Source organism: Coccomyxa subellipsoidea, assembly GCF_000258705.1.
Source record: "Coccomyxa subellipsoidea C-169, whole genome shotgun sequence".
Classification (NCBI taxonomy): domain Eukaryota; kingdom Viridiplantae; phylum Chlorophyta; class Trebouxiophyceae; family Coccomyxaceae; genus Coccomyxa; species Coccomyxa subellipsoidea.
Window position 1 is genome coordinate 78935 of NW_005178014.1, and position 21069 is coordinate 100003.

The 21069-nt window shown below is 51.1% G+C and overlaps 5 protein-coding genes across 5 annotated transcripts; 3 read left to right on the forward strand and 2 right to left on the reverse strand.

The window, feature by feature from the left end:
- Positions 1-362: 362 nt before the first annotated feature.
- On the forward strand, positions 363-5070 carry COCSUDRAFT_49432 (hypothetical protein; the record flags this gene model as incomplete). The annotated part of the gene is made up of 10 exons (XM_005642502.1): positions 363-582; positions 856-981; positions 1212-1394; positions 1668-1806; positions 2107-2251; positions 2577-2700; positions 3050-3187; positions 3433-3557; positions 3808-3894; positions 4189-5070. 10 exons carry the CDS (start codon positions 363-365, stop codon positions 4399-4401), a joined length of 1500 nt encoding a protein of 499 aa, XP_005642559.1. The 3' UTR covers positions 4402-5070.
- A 1422-nt stretch (positions 5071-6492) lies between these two features.
- Positions 6493-8475, reverse strand: COCSUDRAFT_55053 (hypothetical protein). The gene is made up of 4 exons (XM_005642503.1): positions 8213-8475; positions 8022-8112; positions 7629-7733; positions 6493-7325 (listed from the first exon to the last, which is right to left on the reverse strand). Exons 1-4 carry the CDS (start codon positions 8398-8400, stop codon positions 7209-7211), a joined length of 501 nt encoding a protein of 166 aa, XP_005642560.1. The 5' UTR covers positions 8401-8475; the 3' UTR covers positions 6493-7208.
- A 508-nt stretch (positions 8476-8983) lies between these two features.
- COCSUDRAFT_45693 (ALG6, ALG8 glycosyltransferase) lies at positions 8984-13052 on the forward strand (the record flags this gene model as incomplete). The annotated part of the gene is made up of 9 exons (XM_005642504.1): positions 8984-9117; positions 9239-9392; positions 9504-9669; positions 10079-10223; positions 10334-10436; positions 10627-10780; positions 11097-11259; positions 11438-11609; positions 13005-13052. 9 exons carry the CDS (start codon positions 8984-8986, stop codon positions 13050-13052), a joined length of 1239 nt encoding a protein of 412 aa, XP_005642561.1.
- A 266-nt stretch (positions 13053-13318) lies between these two features.
- Positions 13319-15387, reverse strand: COCSUDRAFT_31896 (ubiquitin-conjugating enzyme). The gene is made up of 4 exons (XM_005642505.1): positions 15069-15387; positions 14760-14833; positions 14395-14542; positions 13319-14025 (listed from the first exon to the last, which is right to left on the reverse strand). The coding sequence occupies exons 1-4, from the start codon at positions 15223-15225 to the stop codon at positions 13925-13927; spliced, it is 480 nt and encodes a 159-aa protein (XP_005642562.1). The 5' UTR covers positions 15226-15387; the 3' UTR covers positions 13319-13924.
- Positions 15388-18050: 2663 nt separating this feature from the next.
- On the forward strand, positions 18051-20448 carry COCSUDRAFT_55055 (hypothetical protein). The gene is made up of 5 exons (XM_005642506.1): positions 18051-18341; positions 18553-18696; positions 18829-18975; positions 19246-19365; positions 19625-20448. The coding sequence occupies exons 1-5, from the start codon at positions 18249-18251 to the stop codon at positions 19706-19708; spliced, it is 588 nt and encodes a 195-aa protein (XP_005642563.1). The 5' UTR covers positions 18051-18248; the 3' UTR covers positions 19709-20448.
- The last annotated feature ends 621 nt before the right edge of the window (positions 20449-21069 follow it).

A 21069-nucleotide genomic window follows, 5' to 3' on the forward strand; every position in this document is an offset into this window, starting at 1 on the left:
AGCTGAGGCGGTGGCTTGAAAGTGCAAACGATCGGCCTTTTGTCACCGCTGCGGTTGAACGCACCGCGGAGACGTGAATAAAACTCTCGTTGCTAGGTGTTTCTTAACGCTATTACGCAATTCCATCGCGGGTATAGCGCTAGGGTGCGGATACACAAGCTGCAAAGCCGACTTCCTGCTGCTGAGCGAGCACAAGAGAGTTCTGTGTGATGCTCTGGGTCCCAGATAGCTGCACGAACACTCCAGCTGGTGTCATTCCTGAAGGACCAGGTCGATGTGACCATCTACATCAGGACTCAGCTCCTGTAAGCAGGGCAACGAACTCAAAGGCACTGCTGATCTGCTGCGCAGGAAGAGACCAGATGTCCAGCAGGGCCTGGCAGATAGGCCTGCTGGCGTTCTGCCTGCTGATAGCCACAGCCAATGGACAGAGCAGGGGGGAGGCAGCAGCCGGGGGTGGCACAATGGGAGGCGGTGGAGCTAGAGGGGGGTACAGGACCCCCCCAGCCCCCAGATACGGCAGCAGTGGCAGCAGTGACGACAGGGGCAGCACCGGCGGCTTTGTGACAACTCTCAGCGGAGGTGCGCGCATTCTCCACCTAATCTTTAGACTGCTCAGTGCATGCCGCACGCTCTGATCGAGCGCCCTTGATGCCAAACCTGCAAGCAGCCTTTTGAGCCCAGCTGCGCAGAAAGATCGCCACCGTCCGTGCTTGTCTCTCCTCCATAAATCAGCTCTGCCCTACACGGCGCACTGGAGTGCTCGGAAGTTCAGTCGATCGTCCACTAGATGAGGCAAGGTGTGACTTGAGTGAAACTTGTAGCTGAAGCCTGTGTCCATGCTTTGGCATGCAGGTGGCGCCACATCCGCAAGGGGCACCACTTCTGGAAGTGGAAGTGGCAGCGGCTTTGCAACCACTTCTGCTGGCCTGACATCCGGCGGCACCCGCGCCGGAACATTAGGTTCATCAGGTTCATCAGGTGAACTGTCTTTCGTTTTGTTGCCTTTGCCAGCGCTGACTTCCCCGCCCAGCCTCGCCTGCATTGACTCAGAGGATCAAACAGCACCCAGGCGCCTTGTGCATGCCACCCTGAGTGGCTTGTGGGGCACTGTCCAAGCATAAACAGCTCTGCCAGATACTAGTTATCCGCACACTCATGTGTGACAGAGTAAATAGGTGCTGACCGGTCGGGGGCGTTGCCTTTTGCAGGCACATCAGGCGGCACATCGGGCGGCAGCTCGGGTGGGACGCTGGGAGGATCTTTCGGCGGCGTGTCTGGCGGGCAGGCCACGGGGAATCCTGGGTCTCTCAGCGCCGGCAACAGCGGGGGGTCCGGAAGCGCCGGAACCACCGGAACCACCACCGGGGGGTCCACTTCCTCCTCGTCCTCAGGTACAGCCTCGGCACGTCTTAAAAGATTGCGCAGAGTTCACATCTTTTCACTAAATTGGTTCCAGAAACTAAATGAGGAGGCTCCTTGGTTGCTATTACACAGTGGGGGTGTCACCAGAGTTGTCAGAGTCTCCGAGCACCTTGATAGCCTGCAAATTAACAAGCATCTCCGCTATGCTTCAAGACTGGAGCCCATTGCTGTTGAAGCCTCTTCATTTTCCTGGGAAAGGTCAGAAAGATGTGATTCTCAAGGCATCACATTGTATTGCGCAGGTACATTCTCTCAGACGCGGGGGTCCGGCACTGCCACCACCACTACGGGCACCACCGGGAGGGCTGACACCACCCCAGCCACGACCACCACCACCGCACCCGGGGGAACATCCGCTGTCATCTCTGGCGGCACTGCCACGTGCGTTCCCTCTCCCTCCCTTGAAGTCTTATCATGCTTTCTTCCATGCTACCAAGTGGGACTTTATGCCCTTGGTTTGAGAGAATCTTCTCCTCATGTGTGTGAGTTCCCGCTGGATTTCGTCATGCCAGATGCCCGGTGGATGGAGTACAAAGATTGTGCTCCTAGTTGCAGTCGCCGACCCTCAGACTAGCACCACACTGCCAACAAAAAATAATGCCTGTCGGTGAGCTCATGGCATTGCAATCGTGCTGCTGTCTTCAAGAAGGAGTTCTGACACGATTGGCGCCTGTGAAACAGTGCGGCGACGTGCGGAGTGGACGGCAACCCGGCATGCGCGGGCGGCAACTCCGATCCCGTAATGTACGGATTCGCGGGCCGCTCCTTCAACTTCATGGGCGAGGTCGGCAAGATCTACAGCATCATCTCCACGCAGACCCTGCAGGTGCGCGCTCAGGTTGCTTTGATTTTGAACTCTGGAAGGCTGCACTGTGGCCAGAGCTGTGTGCATCTCAATCTGAGCACGCAGCCCTGGCCGCATGCTGAGATTGAGATGCAGACATGACCCGTTGCTGTCCAGAGAAACTGAAGAGATAGTGGTGGATTCCTGAATCCAAATGGCTTTGGGTGTTGCTGCCCTGGGTGTTGCTGTTTTGTCTAGGGCTGTCAGGCACCAATTGCAGGAGAGTCAGTCCTATCATGAGGGCAGAGTGTCAAAGTCTTCAATATGAGCGCTGCGGCTGATGTGGCGGCTGGTGTGACTGGCGCAGGTGTCGATGAAGCTGAAGCTGGCCAAGATGTGGGACCATGAGGGCACCAACATGGAGGCCATCGCGTTCATGTACCGCACCTACAAGGTCCTCATCGCCCTCGATGACAACCAGGAAATGACCGGTGCGCGCCCCTTTCTTATCCCTTCAAACCCCCTGCAATGATCAGGCTGCTGGCCTGTGCATGCAAGACTTCAACGCCACAGTTTGATCCTGCAGGAGTATCCTCCTATTTATTTTCTGCCCATGCATTCACTCAGGCGAGCAAGGCGTATCTGGAAGTGATTTGAGGCGAGTCGAATGGGTTTGTTTGCTGCCTTGCTGCTTATCATGCCAGCGCTGCACAGCATGCATGCCCTTGTGCTGCTCGTGCTTTCCAGCAGGCTTTAAAAATGAAGATTGAGCATACCTGGTGTGCTGTCTGTTATGTCTGAAAATGGCGGCTGATTGGACTATGTTGTGTGTGCGCGCAGTGTCGCTGCAGGGCAAGGTGCTGAAGGAGAAGAAGACAGCGCAGCACCACGCATGGCGCTTTGAGAACGGCGCATACATCGAGACTGTGTGGGACAAGTACAAGCCTGGCCTGGGCAACACTGTCACCGTCACCACTGGTGAGTAATGCCTGCTACCTGCACCTGCCTGCACCTGCCCGCGCACTCCTCCTCCTTTCATGCTGTACTGTCAAAAGCATCATGACCTACTTATAGTAGTTTGCATTGGGCATGGCGGCCAGCTCATCCGGGATTTTCACATCCTCTCCCCTGCTTGCATGCCTCCTGAAGCGTCACCGGAAGTTCCGGTGCTCCCAGTATTTATAGGCGTTGAGCTTATGTGCTGAGTGGGCTGATGTGTGCAGATGTGCTCCGGATGACCATCTGGCAGACACCTGCTGGCATTGTGGATGAGGGCGGCGTTGTGCTCCCCTCCTGGCTCAACTTTGGCATCACCCTCCTGGGACCCCCCGCCAACGGCATCATGCAGGTGAGACCCCTCTGCCGCTCTCCCACTTGTCTTATATAATGCACTGATTGCTGCAATCATGAATATGTTTGTCCTCTCAGTGAGGATGCCCCCAGCTGTAAGGAATGCCGTTAGTATGGAAGCCACCTCTCAAAATGCAGATTCGATACCTATTTATAGTCTCTTTGAGGCTGTCTCTTAGCCAGGTCCTGTACAGCTGCCAAATGTCTTCTCTACAGAGTGCTGACTGGTGCATTGTTCTTATCTGCAGGGCATTGTGGGAGGAACCTATGACCGCTACTTGGAGGGCGAGTCTGCTGTCAGCAAGCCTGAGAGCCAGCTGTACCTCCCACCTGATGTAAGCAACCCTCATCCTTCCTCTTGCACGCTTATCCCTGCCCAGATCAGGTTTTTTGCCATGTCATGCCTTCATACCTAGCAGGCTTAGCCTCCTCTTGGAAGCATTTTCTGAGCAAGCCTGTCATTCTCTGCTACCAAGAGAATGCACTGCTTCCCGCCAGGAGTCATTTGCACCCAAGAACACCACTGCTGACTTGTGCAATAGAGATTGCCAGAAATGTGTCCAATATGCAAGATTCAGAAGAATGTTGGGAGCAAGTAAGCTGACAGGCATGTGCCGGCACGTGTGCAGGACGCGTTCCACGGCAAGTTCAAGCAGGAGGAGTACGAGATGAAGGACTTCTGGGACACCAATTTCCCGGCCAACCTCTTCGGCATCAACTCACCCGAGATCAAGGAGCGCTCCAGCCTGGAGGATGACACCAATCAGGCGGTGTTCCCTGTCTTTGCGCGCGCATGCTTCCTCTGCGACCAGACACCCTCCGGCCAGAGCCACACCTTCTGAGGCGTTGCCTCTGCTGTTTTCGAACCTGCTTTTGATTTCCGCAAACGTAGCTCTCTTTGGAGAGCGTGTGCCTGCAACACTTTCCAGGCAGCCGCTCGTCTCACCATAGCAGTTCGCACAGAGCCAGGGAATGCCAGGGCTTTGTGACAATAAGTGAACTGGGATGGATGTGGTCATAATGCAGCAAGTCATAGCACCCGTGCATACTGTGATGTTTAGTACTAAACTAGTGCACTAGTGCTGAAGTCCAGTCCTGGAGAGACTTGTGGGTGTCTGCAAGTTGCTTTGCAATAGTAATGCAGTCGCGAGGGATGGCAGAATGTTCCCCATTACTGATGTGTGATTCCGACAGCGTGGGAAGTACATGGAATGAGAATGGCACACAGTGCCACCGATGAGTTGCACTTCCTTCTTTCAAGTCCCATAGGATGGCACTAGTCCATGGAGTAATAATAGCTTGGAGACTGGCAAGATGCTGACTGTCATGTGTCCTTTGGTGTACCATCACGGACTGTGGTGCAATTTGTTTGCAAGAATGGAAGATGGGAAGCTCGTGTCGGAGCAGTGACACCGAGGCTTTCAGTGACAGTGGTGTTCTTTGCATGCTTGCAAATGACAGTAGGATTTTATTAGCTGATGAAATGGATGTAAGTTCACCGTTTTGCCATCAATCATCCTGTGTCCATTGCACTTTTAATCGCAATGATCAACTAGCACCGACACTGCTGCATTGTGGCTGCATCACACCGCCGATCCCCTGGTCAAGGGGCCTCATATTCAACATCCAGCAAAATTTGTGATTATTGCTCACATTGCTCTGACACCCTAGCTCAAAAATCAGGTGTTCGTTATTGCTCTTCTGTTGCCACAGATTACATGTTTTGTTGTTTTGCAGCATGTATGTGGCACATACTATGTGCTCAGGGAGCCAAGCTGTATAAGTAGCGCAGGTGCAGCGTCTAATCTGCTATGGGCACATGACTGGCTGTCACCCGAGTTGCGCATTTGAGTGGCCCCACGCCTGCTGGTGTCATGTGCTAATGGCTATTGGGACACCAGAAGCAGTACAGAATACTGTGACCCTCAGAGCACAGATGCACAGGTGCCCAGGATCACTCACTGGGGCAGGAACATTCTTGGCAAATCAAATAGGCCAACCTTTCCATCCTCGATAGTGTGCAGCCAGACTCTGAGAGCAGATGGAAAACACAGCAGCTCTATCACGTCCGTGGCCGCCTCTTCTGCAGTTTTTCTGAAGCTGCAACCCTGTGCAGTCATTCAAGTAAGGTTACTGTCCCAATTCTGACCAATTACAACTCTTGGTGCCTTCTCCGCCTGAAACCTCTTCGGAAGGAGGCCGCATCGACACAGTGATCCTCACCGTGCTGGTTGTGCTTGTTGTCGAGCAGTACCGCTACCCATATTTGTGACTCCAGTAGACAAAAGGTAAGCCGCCGTGATGATGCTAATGCCATAAGTCACAGCGCAGATGATTTTCGACTTGCGATTGTCCTCATCGTCAGGGTGCCTTCGCAAGTGCGAAATGATATTGTTGAGGACGTTTTCCGACATATTGGACCCTTAAATGGGATGCAATATCCCTCTTTCAGCTTGCAAGTCCAACGATGGCCGGCAAGCAGTCCACTTGAACTGTCCCGTGTAAACGTCCAAATTCTGTCGTTTCCCAATCCAAAGCGTCAAGGGGTCACCTACCCTCAAAACTGGACTCAAAACCCCGAGTGAAAAATGTTTCGGTAGCTTTCCATTGTATCATCGCATCTCATAGTCACTGGCAGCCTTTGAGGATGGTGTTGCACGTTCCTTCAATTGGGGTTGACCCTGCAGAATAGCATATATGTCTGTCCACTTGGCGCCTTCTCTTGTGCACTGCTGCCACTGAATTCATCGAAGCACAGAGAGCCCCACACATAGATAACAATAAAAGGGCCCATGCAAACCCACCTGAGGAGCCTCTGCATTCCCCTGGGCCCATGTTACGGGCTGTGCGCATATCTCACTGCCGCAGCTGCTCATGCGCATGTAGTGCATGCCATCATTATAATCATACCTAGCACTGCTTTTGGCAATAGATATTGCAAACATTTTACATGCCGTGCTATAAATGGGAGTCAGTTTGGCGGCATACATTCCCTGTCCTGTACAAAAGTTGAGTGTCCTCTCACAGAACATTGCATGCACTGGCAACGGAACTCCTCGATACAAGCAGCCAAAGCTCGGCCAGCAAGAGCCACTCAACGCTTTCAACAAGAGGCAGCGTCAAATCAAATAGTGAAACGACTGCCGGACAGTAAAAGCAACGTTCAAGAATGTGCACATGCAGTTTTCTTTTCACAGCTGTCAGGAGTCATGTCATTAAATCCGTCTCTGCTGCCAACAAAGATATTTCATACTTGGCACAGAAAGTGCAAGAATCCAGCAGTGTGGAGCTACTTGCAGCTGCTAGTGCAAGCGGCTCTGCTGTGCTCACCCTGCCTCAACCCAGCTCCAGTTTTGCAGTCACACACTTCAACCCACCCCTCCCCACTGCCATGGACAGCTGCACTGTGCTCTGTCCACTTCCCCACAAAACTGTGGAAGAACAGCCAACAAAGATGTGCCTCCCTGCTGGGCTGTGCTGCTACAAGACTGCCTGCTGCTGCGGACCTCTGTCTCCCTGCACCCCTCTCCACCTGGCAAGTGTGTCTGCGTGCTAAGGCACAGGTACAGGGGCGCTTGACCAGCCCAGTAATCTGTGCTGCCTTCTAAGCGCTGGCAGCAGTGTGGCGGCTGCGGAGCAGCTCGGCGCATCACTTGGCGGGCGTCGACCGAAGCCTGGTGCGCCGCGGGCTTGCGGGCGGCGCGGGGGTTTTCGCCGCTGCAGGGGTCTTGGGAGCCCCCGGGGTTTTGGGCGGCCGGCCAGGCCCCTGTATACCAAAAAGAAGTTTGTCAGGATGTGTGGGCAAGGAGCTGTCACAAGCTTATGTGGACTTTGACTCAGCTGCACAAATCTGTAGCTACTGAGCAGCTGCAGCTTGCAACAGAAGCTGCATTCCTACTTCCTGAGCAACAGTGAAGGAACAGACCACTCACTTTCGTCGCACCCAACGTAATTAAAATTGTATAGAGCAACAGATCTTGTGCTGATGAAGCTTTCTCCTCACTACTGCAAGCATTCGAGTGCACGCAAGCTGAGTCACTGATGCAGGGTGTTGCAACTGCTTGCGCACCCGCTTTATGACTGCTTCTACTACTGGTGTAGCAACGTCATTCGCAATCGCAGCAACCTCTTTCTTGACGCTCTTCACAGACACTGGAGTTTTAGGCTCCTTCTCCTGCAACATTTCAGAGGACTTGCTTTCATGCAAGCTAAGGAACAGAGTGATGCAAAACAAATAGCACATACTATTACTTTGGTCCTGCTGAAAGATAATAGTCTTCTTTAAACAAATAAAGCATGGAATGGAGTCTCAAATTTTTGAAGTAACAACGTCAGCAACACATCTGGAGCATTCTTCCCACAGTAAGACAAGCGCTGCAGAAGGTATACTTGCGAGAAAACATGGGCAAATAAATCAGAATTAATCTGCAGCGTTGCAGCAGACTCTGAGGGTGGGCCTCACCTTCTCAGCTGGTTTTGCAGTTTTTGGGGTACCATAGCCTGTTGGAGACGCTAAATCGTCGGGGCTCCACCTTGCAACTGACTTTCGCGACCTATACATCATCAAGTATCTTGAGTCTGCTGCAATTTGGACATAGGTCCGTGTACGCCGAAACATCCGTCCCTTCCATGAGAAGAAAATCTGCTGCGCACCTGGTAGATCTCCTGACTGTCTGGCCGTCTATGCTGGTCACGTACTCTGTGCCCCCCGGTCCTGACCCTGCAATCTTCTTCCTTCTGAGCACGTAGAGTGTAACGACAGTGATGGCGACCACTATCAGACCAAGCACTGCAGGAAGGAGAACATCCTTCTCAACGGATAAGTAAGCCTTGAGAGCCATGGAGCCAGCCCAAAACGCGGTAATCAAGCCCACTTCCGCACAATTTTAAGTCATTTCAACAGCAGCGCTACGAAATTGAGCCGTAGGGGAGAGGAAACCCCGCGACCAAACGGTCAGAAGGTTTTGTGAGTCACTGAGGGGTCGCTGGAGGGGTCGGTATCCCAGCAATGGCTTGAAGGTCAATTGCTGCAACAATTCACACATTGGTGTTTGAATTGAGATGCAGGAATACACGTGAGAAGCTCTAAAGCAACGTCGAACGCCTGGGCAACAGTGAAGAACAAATCTGACACCGATTGGAAGTGGCATGTTGATGCCGAAGAAGAAATCTAAGCCTTATCGAAGCTTTTGCATTAACATTGAGTTTTCTGGTCGGCTTGACTGATCAAGATCGGGCTACATATACACTTTCAGGCGCACTCCAAAACAGCCGAGACTGCATCTGCATCAATGCTGCAACAAGAAAATGATTTCTCTAGCAAAATTGACGGATTGGATAGACGATCTGCAAAGAACAATAACTGATGTCAGATTAAGTAGAGCTAATTGAGACGTGCCAGCCTATGTCAAGCTTCTCCAACGAATGGATCTGAGGTGGCGAGCTTTGCTAGCACTGACAGCGCTGAAGCTGGTTCTGCTACCGTCATATCGTTCCACGGATTTTGAAGTGCACAGGAACTGGCTTGCTATCACCAACAGCTTGCCCCTCTCGCAATGGTGAGCTGCCTTGACTTGCTGCTTCTTCACCGGTCCAGGACTCCTGCTGAGCCCGAACGCCACCAACTTTCCCTGATTCCTATGCGCGTGGCTTACTTATATACCTTGTGTAATAATGCAGGTACAAAGAGGCAACTTCGGAGTGGACATTGGATTACCCGCCCCTGTTCGCATGGTTTGAGTGGGGCCTATCACATGCGGCATACCTATTCGACCCAGCCATGCTAGATGTCTCCAATCTCAATCACGCCAGCCCCAAAACAGTACTCTTCCAGGTGGGGTCAGGGCCTGAAGGCGTCAGGCCATGATAGATGCAGTGACAATCTCCACCTGTGCAGTGTTCATGGCAATCAATAATTAATGCTAGTGATTTCTGACTCCTGCAGCGTATAAGCGTCATATTCACAGACACAGTGCTGTATGGAGCAGCCTGGTTTGGCACAAGGAAGTACAAAGAGCCACAGCGCACTGTAGCATTTCTGCTTCTGGTTGCCAATGCAGGCTTGCTGCTAGTGGATCACATTCACTTCCAGTACAATGGATTCTTGTTGGGTAAGCCCCATTCATGCTTTGTCTGAAGCGTACTGTCAGCAGATCACTCCAAGAGTCACACAGACAAGCAAATGTGGCTGATTAGGAAGCCAGAAATCGAGCAGCAGCGCAAGATGGCATTAAAAGCGGCATGAGAAAGCCGCGTGCAATTGTTACCATAAAGAATGACAGCTCATTCATGTGCTCATTCATGTGCTCAGTTGATTTTAAAAAACCTCACAGGGCTGGTGTGCAAATACTTGGATTTAATATACTGCAGTGTGGACATGCATCTATATTCTGTGCTTGCTGTGAGCTGTCAGTAGTTCATCGCTGCTGGCCATAAGCAGGGTTTGGCAATCTTTTAATAATAGTGTTGACGAGAGGTTGATATTCCAACGATGAAGTCACTGTGGGATGTGGTGATCAGGGATCCTTCTTTGGTCCATGGCGCTGATTCAAGAGGGGCACGACCTGCTCGGAGGCTTGCTGTTTGCAGTACTTCTGAACATGAAGCACTTGTTTGCCTGCTTGGGCCCCTTGTACTTTGTCTACCTACTGCGCCATTACTGCAGGTGATAAATCTGCCTTGCTAAATAAAAGGTGCTGATGCTGCATGTACATACTAAAGATCAAGACGAGCAGATTTATACTTCTTCATTGTGACGGCATGCTGTGCCTGCAGAGGGAAGCAGGCAGTGTCCAGGTTTCTGATGCTGGGCGCTGTTGTTACAGCTGTTTTTGCGATTTCCTTCGGGCCCTTCATCTTGGCAGGCCAGTTGCAGCAGGTCTGCACATGCTCCTGTCCCTGTGTGCAGTTGTGTATAACATTTGCTATTGAATCGCTTTGCCCAGCCATGTTTGAGGCTGTTTGCCACGTCCCATCAACCTTTCAGTCCCAGAAAATCCAGTCTGAGTTGGGCGGAGTCAGCCACAAGAGAGAGGCATGTACGTCAGTGGTGATGTGCATTCATGCAGGTACTGGGCCGGCTCTTTCCCTTTGACAGAGGCCTCATGCATGCCTACTGGGCCGCCAATCTATGGGCTTTGTATGCTGCTGCAGACAGGGCACTGGCTGTACTGCTGCCGCGCTTCGGCTTCCCTGTCGAGAAAACAGCCAGCCTCATGACTGGTGTGACCCTCTTATGCTGCCTGCTATTGGAACTCTGTTGTGTTGCTGTCACTTATTCTTTGTCCTTTGAGGCTGCAATGAGTCTGTCAATGAGCTGCAGGTGGAGTGACCGGTACTTTAATAACTTGGATGTCCATGTGATTTTGCTTTCTGCTGTGTGGTAGATGAGCTTTGCATTGGCAGGTCCAAGTGGCAAGTCGCATTTGGGCTTTTGGACAGTGCATGGGGTGCCCTGACTGATAGATAAATGAAAGGTCACTGGCTGTGGTTTCCTGCACCTCATGCTAATGAGTGATGGCCCCTATTCATGATGCAGGTGGCTTGGTTCAGGTCAGCAGCTTTGCGGTGCTGCCCAATGTCACTGCAGGGACCACTCTCATTGTGGTCCTGTTTACAATGGCCCCAATGCTTGTCTGCGTTTGGAGGAACCCAAAGCCAGAGGCATTTGCTGGTGCTGCTGCCTACGCGTGCATGTGCAGGTAATCCATCTAATACTGCACTCACTTCTGCTTCTCCATGAGCTCTTTAAGTCACTGAAACGTGCAATAGGATCCCTGACTGGAGATGCCTCTCTCTCGTTTTGAATGTCAGACTTCTGCTGGCTAGACTCTCTCAGACTTGCATGGGCTGAGCTTTGCATGTGCCATGTGTCTGCAGTTTCATGGCGGGCTACCACGTCCATGAAAAAGCGATTCTGATGGTCATCCTGCCGCTCACGCTGGGTGCTGTCAACAGCAGGGCAGCTGCACGCAGCTTCCTCATGCTCAGCATGACAGGGCACTATGCCCTGCTGCCGCTGCTTTTCACCAAGAACGAATATCCTATGAAGGTGAGCCCTCCCTTTCACCCTCCCGGCCAACCTGGGGTCTTGTTGTGCTGTCCCACCCTGTTTGCAAGAGAGAAGCCTGCGATATTGTTTGCCTTGAACACAGTCTTAAAGCCAGAATGCATTGCTCGGAGGACTTTCTTTGAGGCATGGGTAGCGCTGATCAGCCTGGTTGGTTTGTGTGTGCAGATGCTGATCCTTGTCATATCATCGCTGGCGAGCTGTGCACTGTTGCGTAAATGTGGGCAGGATCCTGTGAGGGAAGATGGAGTCTCTAAAAAGTCGACAGTTGGCGACCCAGGGCTGAGGCGCAGCTTATTTCGCCTCTTGGGAGGGCTGAATTGTGTATATCTGTTGGGCTTGGTGGGTGTGGAGTTGCTGAGTGTGGCCGTTTGCCCCTTGTTACTGCCAAGGTTGCCCTTTTTGCCGTTAATGTTGAGGTCAGTGTACTGCGCGGCTGGGTTGACGAGGGACTGGCAATTTCTTTACTGGCAGGTGCAGCATACGGGATGATAATTGCTTTCTCTTGAAACTGTGATCACTGCAAGAGATTCAACGCCTCTCTTGGCACCACCTTTTCCGCACCATTGCTACCGTTAAGTGTACTGTGAATTATGCATTTAATGCAAATAGCAACAAATATGCAGTGCGTAGTAGTAGCCCAAAATGAGTAGTGCATATAAAGTCATGCGAATGGGTCTGCACCATCAAAAGCTATCATAGATGATCCGCCAAGTTGGCGACGCCAAGAAGGACAAGTCCCAACCAACCACTGGATGCAGAGTGTGCTGGACACATTGGCCCACATTCAATGGCAGTTTGCCGGACATTGGCAGATTTGCACGTCATCATGTGGTTGTATCATGATGAAAACTTATCTTGACTCGCGCTTTCCCCGGGCCCGGGGAGGGGCCCCTCCTGGAAACCTACTAGAGAAGAGAGCAGGTGATTTGAAATTTTTTATCAAGGTGTCAGGGAGATCATCAAGACTCAAAAGCACTCCTGTTCAATGAATGAACCCCCGAAAAAGAACAAGAAAAGACTTTTCACATGACAGGCTTGAATTCGCATCTCTTGTTCGCCACTCCGAGGAGGGATTGGACTTTGTACAGCTTCCGCTCTCCTCTCTCGGCCTGATAGGATCAACCGCACCCCTACATCAGAAGATGTCCTGGAATGTGATTTCTTTGTTTGTATTTATTTGACGGCGCAAATGTTATCAACTGCTTCTGCTGTGCAGAGAGGGCATCATACTTTCATTAGATAATACGCTTGCTGGTTTCCCACTCCCTGCTATCCTGGGATCTCCTTACGTTCAACCCTGTTTGCAACAAAGAGGCCTGTGATTTTTTGTGTCTTGAACACATTAAAAAAATCTAGACCATGTCGGGGTGTCAGGTAATAGTGAAGGCTTCAAATCACAGGATCGCAATTTGTCTTCTCTGAATGAATGTCACTGGTCGTTCCAATGCATTTTCTCCTGTCGAAGTTTGGTTTCGTACGGTGACCGCAAATTCAACAAATCAAGGGTCCTTAAAATACAGGGATTCAACAGAGGGTTTGCTTTAAGCAAATGACATGATGTGATATGCAGGTGTTTGTGCAGCACTACATGACAATGCACACACACCAGGGACCGTTGTTGAGCTCCACCCAATCGCAGTCATTATATTTGTGCATTCAGACTCATTGCCAATCGGCAGTCGGAGTTTCATAATCCTAATTAGTAATTTATTTATTCAATTTTATCAAAGTTTTTCATATAGTAATAGTCTACTTTGATACCAGATGCCGAGCATCTTGTATTCATCAAATCAAGCTCAATTTTTCTTTTGTCCGGGTGCTGCACTGTGCGGCACGGAGCGATAATAATGGATTTTGCTGGCCTTCGTGGTGCCAAGACCGTCTGTGACAGGGCTTGTCCACACTCAAGCCAAGACTCCCATTAGTAGCGCTGGAGTCCAGAGCAGACCTGCTCCATTGCTGAGGTGTACAGTACATGCAGAGTGTCGTCTTCACCACATGACCGATTCCAACATGCATGTGTACACGTTGCAAGCGATGTCTTCAGATGCCATAGATTGCCATCCCTGATAGCCATGCTGCTGCAAAAAATGGATATCGCGACCCACAACTCTGAGGACATCGTCCCAATTTTCTTAGACACGCTAGAGGCTACAGGAACAGCGCAGACAACCTCACGCAGACTGTGCCATCATTCTAGACACGCTACGCATGGTATCTGAGGCCAACACTCCCAGAGCCACAGTGGCTGCTGCCCTCCCAACACACCCTACACTGCCAACTGCACTGCCCTTCTACCCCTGAGCAAATCGGCGTGTCCACTCTGCAGCCTGCTTGTCGTGGGCCTCTCTGTCGGTCAGGTACTGCTGGGCAATGCTGCCCACCAAAGGATCCTCTGCACCACACACAATGTCAGGTCAATTCATGGTGCACCCAGGAACATCACAATAGCAATGACTTGAATAAGAGCACAAGGAGATTGGCCATGACAGGCCAAAATGAATTTGCAGAGACAGTGCCACTGGCTCATGCCACACTGAAGCAATTGCCATTCCCAAAAGCACAAGTGCAACCTGTACTTGTTGGCAGCTGGCACATATGCGAAGCCATGCGTAAAGGGCCGACAAGTAGATGCCAATGCTTGGATGCTTCAACAGATGCGGCAGGGCACATACAGTGGTCTACGCAGCAATGCACTGGCATTCACATGTTGCTGTAATTCACACCAGCATGGGAGCAATTAGCTTGAAGTCCAGGGCCTTACGGGGGTTTGGATCGGTGAGGAGGGAGCAGACGGACAGCAGCACTTTGCTGACAGTAAGCGCCGGGCTCCACTGGTCCTTCAGAATGTCAAGGCAAATCTGGCCGTTGCTATTGATGTTGCAGTGATAGATGCGCGTCCGGAACACAACCTGCGCCATGCATGCATGGACATCAGACCTGTGGTGACGAGCTTGCACAGGGCACATTGCAGGCAAATGGTTGCTGTCTTGTAAAAGACATTGCACATGTACATATGCTGTAGGAGTACGGCTGCATGCACCAATCATTTCCATAATGTTGCCTGCACATCAATATGCAACCTGTGATGAATGACATGCAAATGGATGACTCATTGAGCATCGATACCTTTGGAGGTTTGAAAGGATAGTCCATGGGGAATTGGATATCAAGGAAGAAAACTCCTCCTTGATATGGTGAGCCTGCAGGGACACCAGTCTCAGTTGAGAGCACACCCACATGTCAATGTGCGAACCTGCAATTATCAGAGCTCAACAGACATGTACATCGTTGAATTTGGCAAGCTCTTCTCTGCATGCAGTCCACATCCACCGAATTGTTGCTTGACTGTTCTACAAACAGCTCACATCAGGAGTAGCTCCTGGCGTCACCCAGAACAGCACATGCTGTGACAAGCTCGGATGGATCGCAACTCACTTCCCGGTCCAAGAATGGTGGAGACCCATTCGTAGATGTTGTCGCCTTTGGGGCCTGCTGAGCAGTTGCTGGGAGGGTCCAGGGAAATCTCAGCCAACTCTTTCTGGATGCGCTTGGCAGCAGATGAAAGGCCAGATCCTTTGGATTTGGATGTCATCTAGCCACCGTCTATCTAATTGGCGGAAAGTTGACCAACAACGCCTGGAATACCCACAGTGAGGGTGATTGGGATGTGCACCTTCTTAGTCTCGAAGACACTGGTCGCACACGCTTGCAAATCGGTTAGATGGATTATTTTCCGGGACTTGGACTCAAATACAGCAACCAAAACAGACAGAAATTTAAAGGGACTGGTTTCCATCAAAGCTTGGGCAACCCAGGGGTGGATGACTCATGTTCAGTACCCTCTCAGGGGTGAGCCCTACAGGGGCTTGAAGGGAATAGATTGTTGTGTGATTGTTTGATTGTCTCAGACAATTTGTCTGCAGCGCTCATCAGAATGGTGCCAGGAGATGGAGGCATGCCATGGGGTCCAAAATTCCTCCTGTACAGTGCAGCCTGTTTTGCAATGTCACAACGGTTGTCTCCTTGGAGTCTTGATCAATCATCAATCATGATGCGCATGGCGCATAGATCATGCATGATCGTGCACGTGCACGTGCTGGCATGAAGAGACACACGCCGTGACACCGGCAGTATCATACAATGATTAGAGAAAGAGGTATGCAGACAATGATTGTACTACATAATATGACTCAATCGAAATATATTCATGATCACAGCGACTGACCAATGACGCCGCGTGCATGCGGCATCGGATGCGGTATGGCATGAGGCATATGTTTGCCGCGGCGTCAGCAGACTGCAGTGACTCACTCAGGAGTGCTGCCACGGGCGGCTGCTAGCAGACGCTTCATCATGATAGCTACACCGTACTGTAGGATGCTCAGTCTGACAGAGCTGCTCAGCAATAATGCTAGTGATGTTTATTGCTCATTGTTACTACCAGTGGTGGTGCCAGCAACATCTGAGAGTCACTGGCATGAGATTCAGAGGCTCATGAGCTGTGGGCTCTGATCGGCATAAGCCACAGAACCTCTTTTATAGCTGTCACGGTGATCAACCAGCGATGAAGCAAACAATGTGTTACAGACATCCCGGCCTCGAACAAGCTTGCATCACTACTTGTGCAATAGAATTCAGTCCTGTCACAGATTTGACTACGAGGAGGTCAGACGCCAGCAATCCCAAGGCAGGAGTGGCATGCCGTGCAGTCACATCCAACGCCATCATAGCTCGCAACATACTGGGGGAAGACAACCCTGCCCATTCTCTTTGGCTTCCCGCAGTTGTTAAGCACCCCATACCTTTGCATGACACATCTGAACATAGAGCCCTTGTAGCGCTCTGAGTTCATCACACCACGCCCAATTGACACGGGAGCCCCAGCCACGTCCGACCATACTCCTTGGCAGAAAAGGCGTTCCATATGCTCGCACAGGGCTGGCTGATCCTCAACATCCAGGCGCATCGCCCATGTAGAGTAAATGCAAAAGATCTTGAGTTTGACTGAAGGCTTGAATGTCAGGTACGCAGTCTTGCAGTTGACCCGCAAGATCTGCAGCTCTGGGAATGTGTCGCTGCCTATCACCATATGATCGCCAAGAGTCCCCAGCTGCTCTACATCAAGCTTCAGCATAGTGAGTTGAGGGAAGCGCACTTGCTGTGTCCCCTGAAACGCTTCGCGCACGTCAATCCAATCCACATATTCTATGGACTCAAACCTCCCATCCCAGGACAGCTCAGCAACCCTCCATTCTTCATGCCACGAGCACTTGTCAGTCAGCAATCTGGCTGCTGTGCACTTGACAGCCACGGAGCATGCCTCCGGCACCCAATATTTTGCAGGAAGCCGGGTGGAAAAGCAGACCCTCTGCAGCTGCACACAGCCACGCAGGTCTACAGCATACTGCTGACCATCCCGCACAGTCAAGGGCTCAATGAAAATTGTGACCAATTGAGGCAGACATGCCAGGCTTCCGCAGCACTCTGGAGAAACAGGGTCCCTGGTTATGAGCACCAGGTGCTTGAGCAGGAGCATGGGCGGGGCAGAATATAAAGCCCGGATCCTGAGAGACAGAACTGTCAGCTTTGCGGCATGCTCCACGACGATGTCCTCAAGGTACTTCTGGGCCGCCCTGCTCCTTTCACTTCTCTGTGGTGAGCAGCTGACCACCAGCTGCACCAGGTTGCGTGCCCTTGGGATGCTTGCAGGGCCTGATGCATAGTCCACAAAGTCATCGAAGCCGTCGTGGTTGATGTCCAAGTGCACGGAGAGGCCCGTGAAGTTCGATGCGTGTCCAGCTAACCACTTTGCGGAATGTGTTCCCTCGATGCAGATACGTCCTTCTCCAGGGTGCACCTATTCATCAAGACAGCTCATAAGACACTTCTTCAAGTATTAGGATTCGTTCCATATGCATTACGATAGACACCATTTGTCTATCTAAATAGAATGTGCCGGACCTTTTGAAGCCCCTTGAAGGAGCAAGCGGTGGCTGCCCAGTCCTTTGACGGCAGGTAACTGGCAATGATGGCCCAGATCTCGATGGGAAGGGTAGGACACTTTCGCATCTTCACGGTTGCTTTCCGATTCACTGAGAGCGTTTGTCTGACAGGTACTCTCTCAGCATTGCGTGGTTCAGCACAGACTTTTCTCCTTTTCCTGTTCTTCCCCATTGAATTGACTCGCTGCAGGCTTCTGCAGATCACGGACCCGCGATCGCGACTTGCTTTGGGGATTCAATTTGCATTGCTTCTCGCAAGGTGCTGCATGGATCCGAGTTTAGGACACTCAGCCAGATTCATAATGATTCAGGCATAGCTTTGCTTTTCACATCCTAGAGTTCCCCTTGCGTTATAGAACCCTGAGCTCAGTACATGTATGTATACACTATTGTAATTAGTGTGAAAAACTCCACAGTCCAGTCATGTCATCCACACTGTGACAGCACGAGTCTGTCGGTTGATGTTCTTTATTGTTCCTGTGTGGAAGCCGTGCAAAGAATTGGGGGGACAAGATTGCTGGATTCTTGGGTGCACACTATCTCTTTCGAGATCTTTCTTCCATCTTTCATGTCGTTGTAAGGTCAGCTACAGAACTTAGTTCAATTGAAGGACATGGAGACGCATTTGACTTTTGACAACAGGGGGAAACAGCTTGGTATACTGGTGAAGGAAAGGCTGACCACAGACCAGAACTTGCAACTGAAGGTGACTGTGTCCCTCCGATGTTCGGTGCATTTTGATGATGCAGGCAATACGGGAGTAGTATTTACTTGTAGTATTTACTAGTAGTATTTACTATGACAATCGATGCATGATAAATGTTTGCGCTACGAAAGATGTGCAGGAGTCCTTACGTTTGCACCTGATTCTACCAACTGCTTGGTATGGCTTACAAGACTGGAGCGTTTCTTTGCAGGTTGTCGGCGTTTTGAACACAGTAAATGGCGGCTTAGAATACTGTGCAAAGCTTCGGAAGTTCTTTGGAGTGCCAAAGCCCCGTGCAAGAGTAGCCAATACACTGCCAAAGGACTACTTCCTGAATCTCAAAAGAAAGGGTCAGGTGAAGTTCGGTGAACGAATGGAAACTAATTCTCTCCAGCTTACAAATTACTTCCTGTTTATCAGAGGAACCGGACGCCATGATACAGGACGCCTGCATCTCTGTGCAGCTGAGGATGGCGTGGCTCTGCAGGTGGGCCTGGGTGTGACTTACCTTTCAGGCACTGATGACATCCTCACGGGTGTGGTAGCACAAAAGCAGTTCTTCTTTGGGCAAACGCTGAATCCGTTCTCTTTAAAAGTGAAGGCCCAGGCCGACTACAACACACAAACGCAGCAGGTGACCACCATAACACCCGCCTGGAAAGCTGTACAAGGTTGCATGAAGGTCTTCTGCTGGCCAAGATTGTTCCAGACTGTGGGTATTTCCTGCGCTGGTACCAGCAGTGACAATCATACTCATCAACTTTGAGTGGGCATAGGATGCATCTATTGTGCCTGATCTACAATTGGGCAGAGATACCTGGTCATGTTCCAAAACCTAGAGACACGAGAAGCTTACAGTCACGTTGCTTGGAACTTGGAGGATGGATTGTGCCTGTCTGCACAGGTCGATGGTGTGGGGCGAGTGCAGCTGAGCAAAACAGTGTACAATTTCACAGACATGCAGGACCTGCGTTTGGTGCTGGGCTGCAAAGCCCACATTGACCAGAAGGGCAAGATCACGCCGGTGCGCTGTCAGATCTCTGCTTGTATGCTGGTATGACAGGCGTCCTGTATGTGCTGCAGTGATTGCATCTGTGCGGGACACATCAAAGTGGTATGCAGATCTGCTTCTTTGTGTGGCGCAAAGAACTGCTGCAGCATGGTGCACACCTGCATGAAGTGTGCGCGTCGGGGCACATATTGCTCTGCCTTTCATTGAATTGAGTCCAGCACTCATGCAAACGAGTCAATTTGTCACTCAAGCAAATTGTTTGGCTGCGCAGACGCCATACGGACGCCTGCAGGAGAATAATTGGTCCCTCTTCTTCAACTTCCAGGGCTATTGGGGTGTGCGGTATGACTTGTGATCTCTCTGGCGATATTCCAAGCCTTGTGTTTGAGCCCTTGCTGTGAGCTGTGCATTGCTCACAAGGACAACGGCAGTGCCGGCGCATGCTAAAGAAAGGGCATGCGCGTGCCCTGGTTTAACACAGTTTACACATAGTTAACCAGCTTGTTGTCCTGTCGGTGATACCTTCTCGCTGGGGAGAGGGTTCAGGTGGCCGACTAGAATGGCTAATGAATGTGGTCATACATTTCGTGACTTCCAGCCTGGGACAGACATTCAACATGCATCGTTGGATGTACCTTTGATCTTTGTGCAACACCAAGTGATCAAAATGTTTTTTGGCAAAGAAACAAGGCTTGAGCACGGACAATTGAGTTGGTCATCAGGCGTCACTGTCGTTGGAGAGACTCGTGGTTGTCACAGAGCTCCGACACATGAAGTCATGGTGATGGATGATTTGAAATCTTTGGGATGTGCCACCCCTTGCTGGATGCTAAGAAATCCTGCTGATGCTCCCTGTGGCCTGCACCGAGTTGATGTCACTGTAGCTGCCAGCGGCCAGCAGCTGGGTTAATGGATTGCACTGAAGCTGGCCAGGCCCTCGTGCAGCAGACCGACGCATTCCTGAGCTGCACAGGCTTAAGGTCACCACACATGCACATGTGTTGTACGGTACAATATATGGTGGCCCACCGGGGGACATCAAACATTCTGGAAGGGAGCCGGATGTCATTGATGACTGTAATCTATTTTTGACCCTGCTTTTCTCTTGACCTTGTGATTGTTTCAATTCTTACAGTTGGGACCCGTTGGCCAGAGCCATCATGGAGGACCATGATGATGGTTCCGAGCCGGGCGGCCGCGGCATCATGATTGGTACTGTTTGACGCCACATATTTCGAAATTGAATTAAATAGCCAGCCTGGCAGGATATAATCCTACGAGTACACCAGAAGTGCATGAGGAAACTTTCTCAAAACCTGCATTGACACCACACCAGCATGCCTCACCACCTGTCAACGGTCTCTTGAGGTCCCATCCTTGAGGCCACACAGTGCTCTGGATGCAGGGGTTACTAAAGACTAAAGAGTAGTCTTTAGTACCCCCTGTTGGATGGCATGCCAGGGTCTTGGAAACATCCGCTTCAAATACAAGGGAGCTGGTCCCAGGAGCCCTACTTGGGTTGCGCCTTTCGGAGATAGCGACGAGTCGCCGACGACCCAATTCCTACATGAAAATCGTCCTGCACAGTCCTACAATAGAATCCGCTGGACAGAGATCGTGCATGACTCCTCAAAGTCCTTGTATCGGCATTCAGTTGTCGGTGAGATTGGTCTCACAAGATACGGATGCTCATCTTGAGCTTGGCTCGGGGGATAC

Bases quoted from the DNA above. Each gene is read 5' to 3' on its own strand.
- COCSUDRAFT_55053 (XM_005642503.1), bottom strand. From the start codon at position 8,400: ATGGCTCTCAAGGCTTACTTATCCGTTGAGAAGGATGTTCTCCTTCCT. The intron at 7,734-8,021 runs GTGAGGCCCACC...GAAATGTTGCAG, and splicing joins CTGCAAAACCAGCTGAGAAG to GAGAAGGAGCCTAAAACTCC. The intron at 7,326-7,628 runs GTGCGCAAGCAG...TTTGGTATACAG, and splicing joins TAGAAGCAGTCATAAAGCGG to GGGCCTGGCCGGCCGCCCAA.
- COCSUDRAFT_55055 (XM_005642506.1), top strand. From the start codon at position 18,249: ATGGAGACGCATTTGACTTTTGACAACAGGGGGAAACAGCTTGGTATA. The intron at 18,697-18,828 runs GTGAAGTTCGGT...GTGGCTCTGCAG, and splicing joins ATCTCAAAAGAAAGGGTCAG to GTGGGCCTGGGTGTGACTTA. The intron at 19,366-19,624 runs GTGCGCTGTCAG...TTGGCTGCGCAG, and splicing joins AGAAGGGCAAGATCACGCCG to ACGCCATACGGACGCCTGCA.
- COCSUDRAFT_31896 (XM_005642505.1), bottom strand. From the start codon at position 15,225: ATGACATCCAAATCCAAAGGATCTGGCCTTTCATCTGCTGCCAAGCGC. The intron at 14,543-14,759 runs GTATCGATGCTC...TGCATGGCGCAG, and splicing joins ATCCTTTCAAACCTCCAAAG to GTTGTGTTCCGGACGCGCAT. The intron at 14,026-14,394 runs GTAAGGCCCTGG...TGTGTGGTGCAG, and splicing joins CCTCACCGATCCAAACCCCC to AGGATCCTTTGGTGGGCAGC.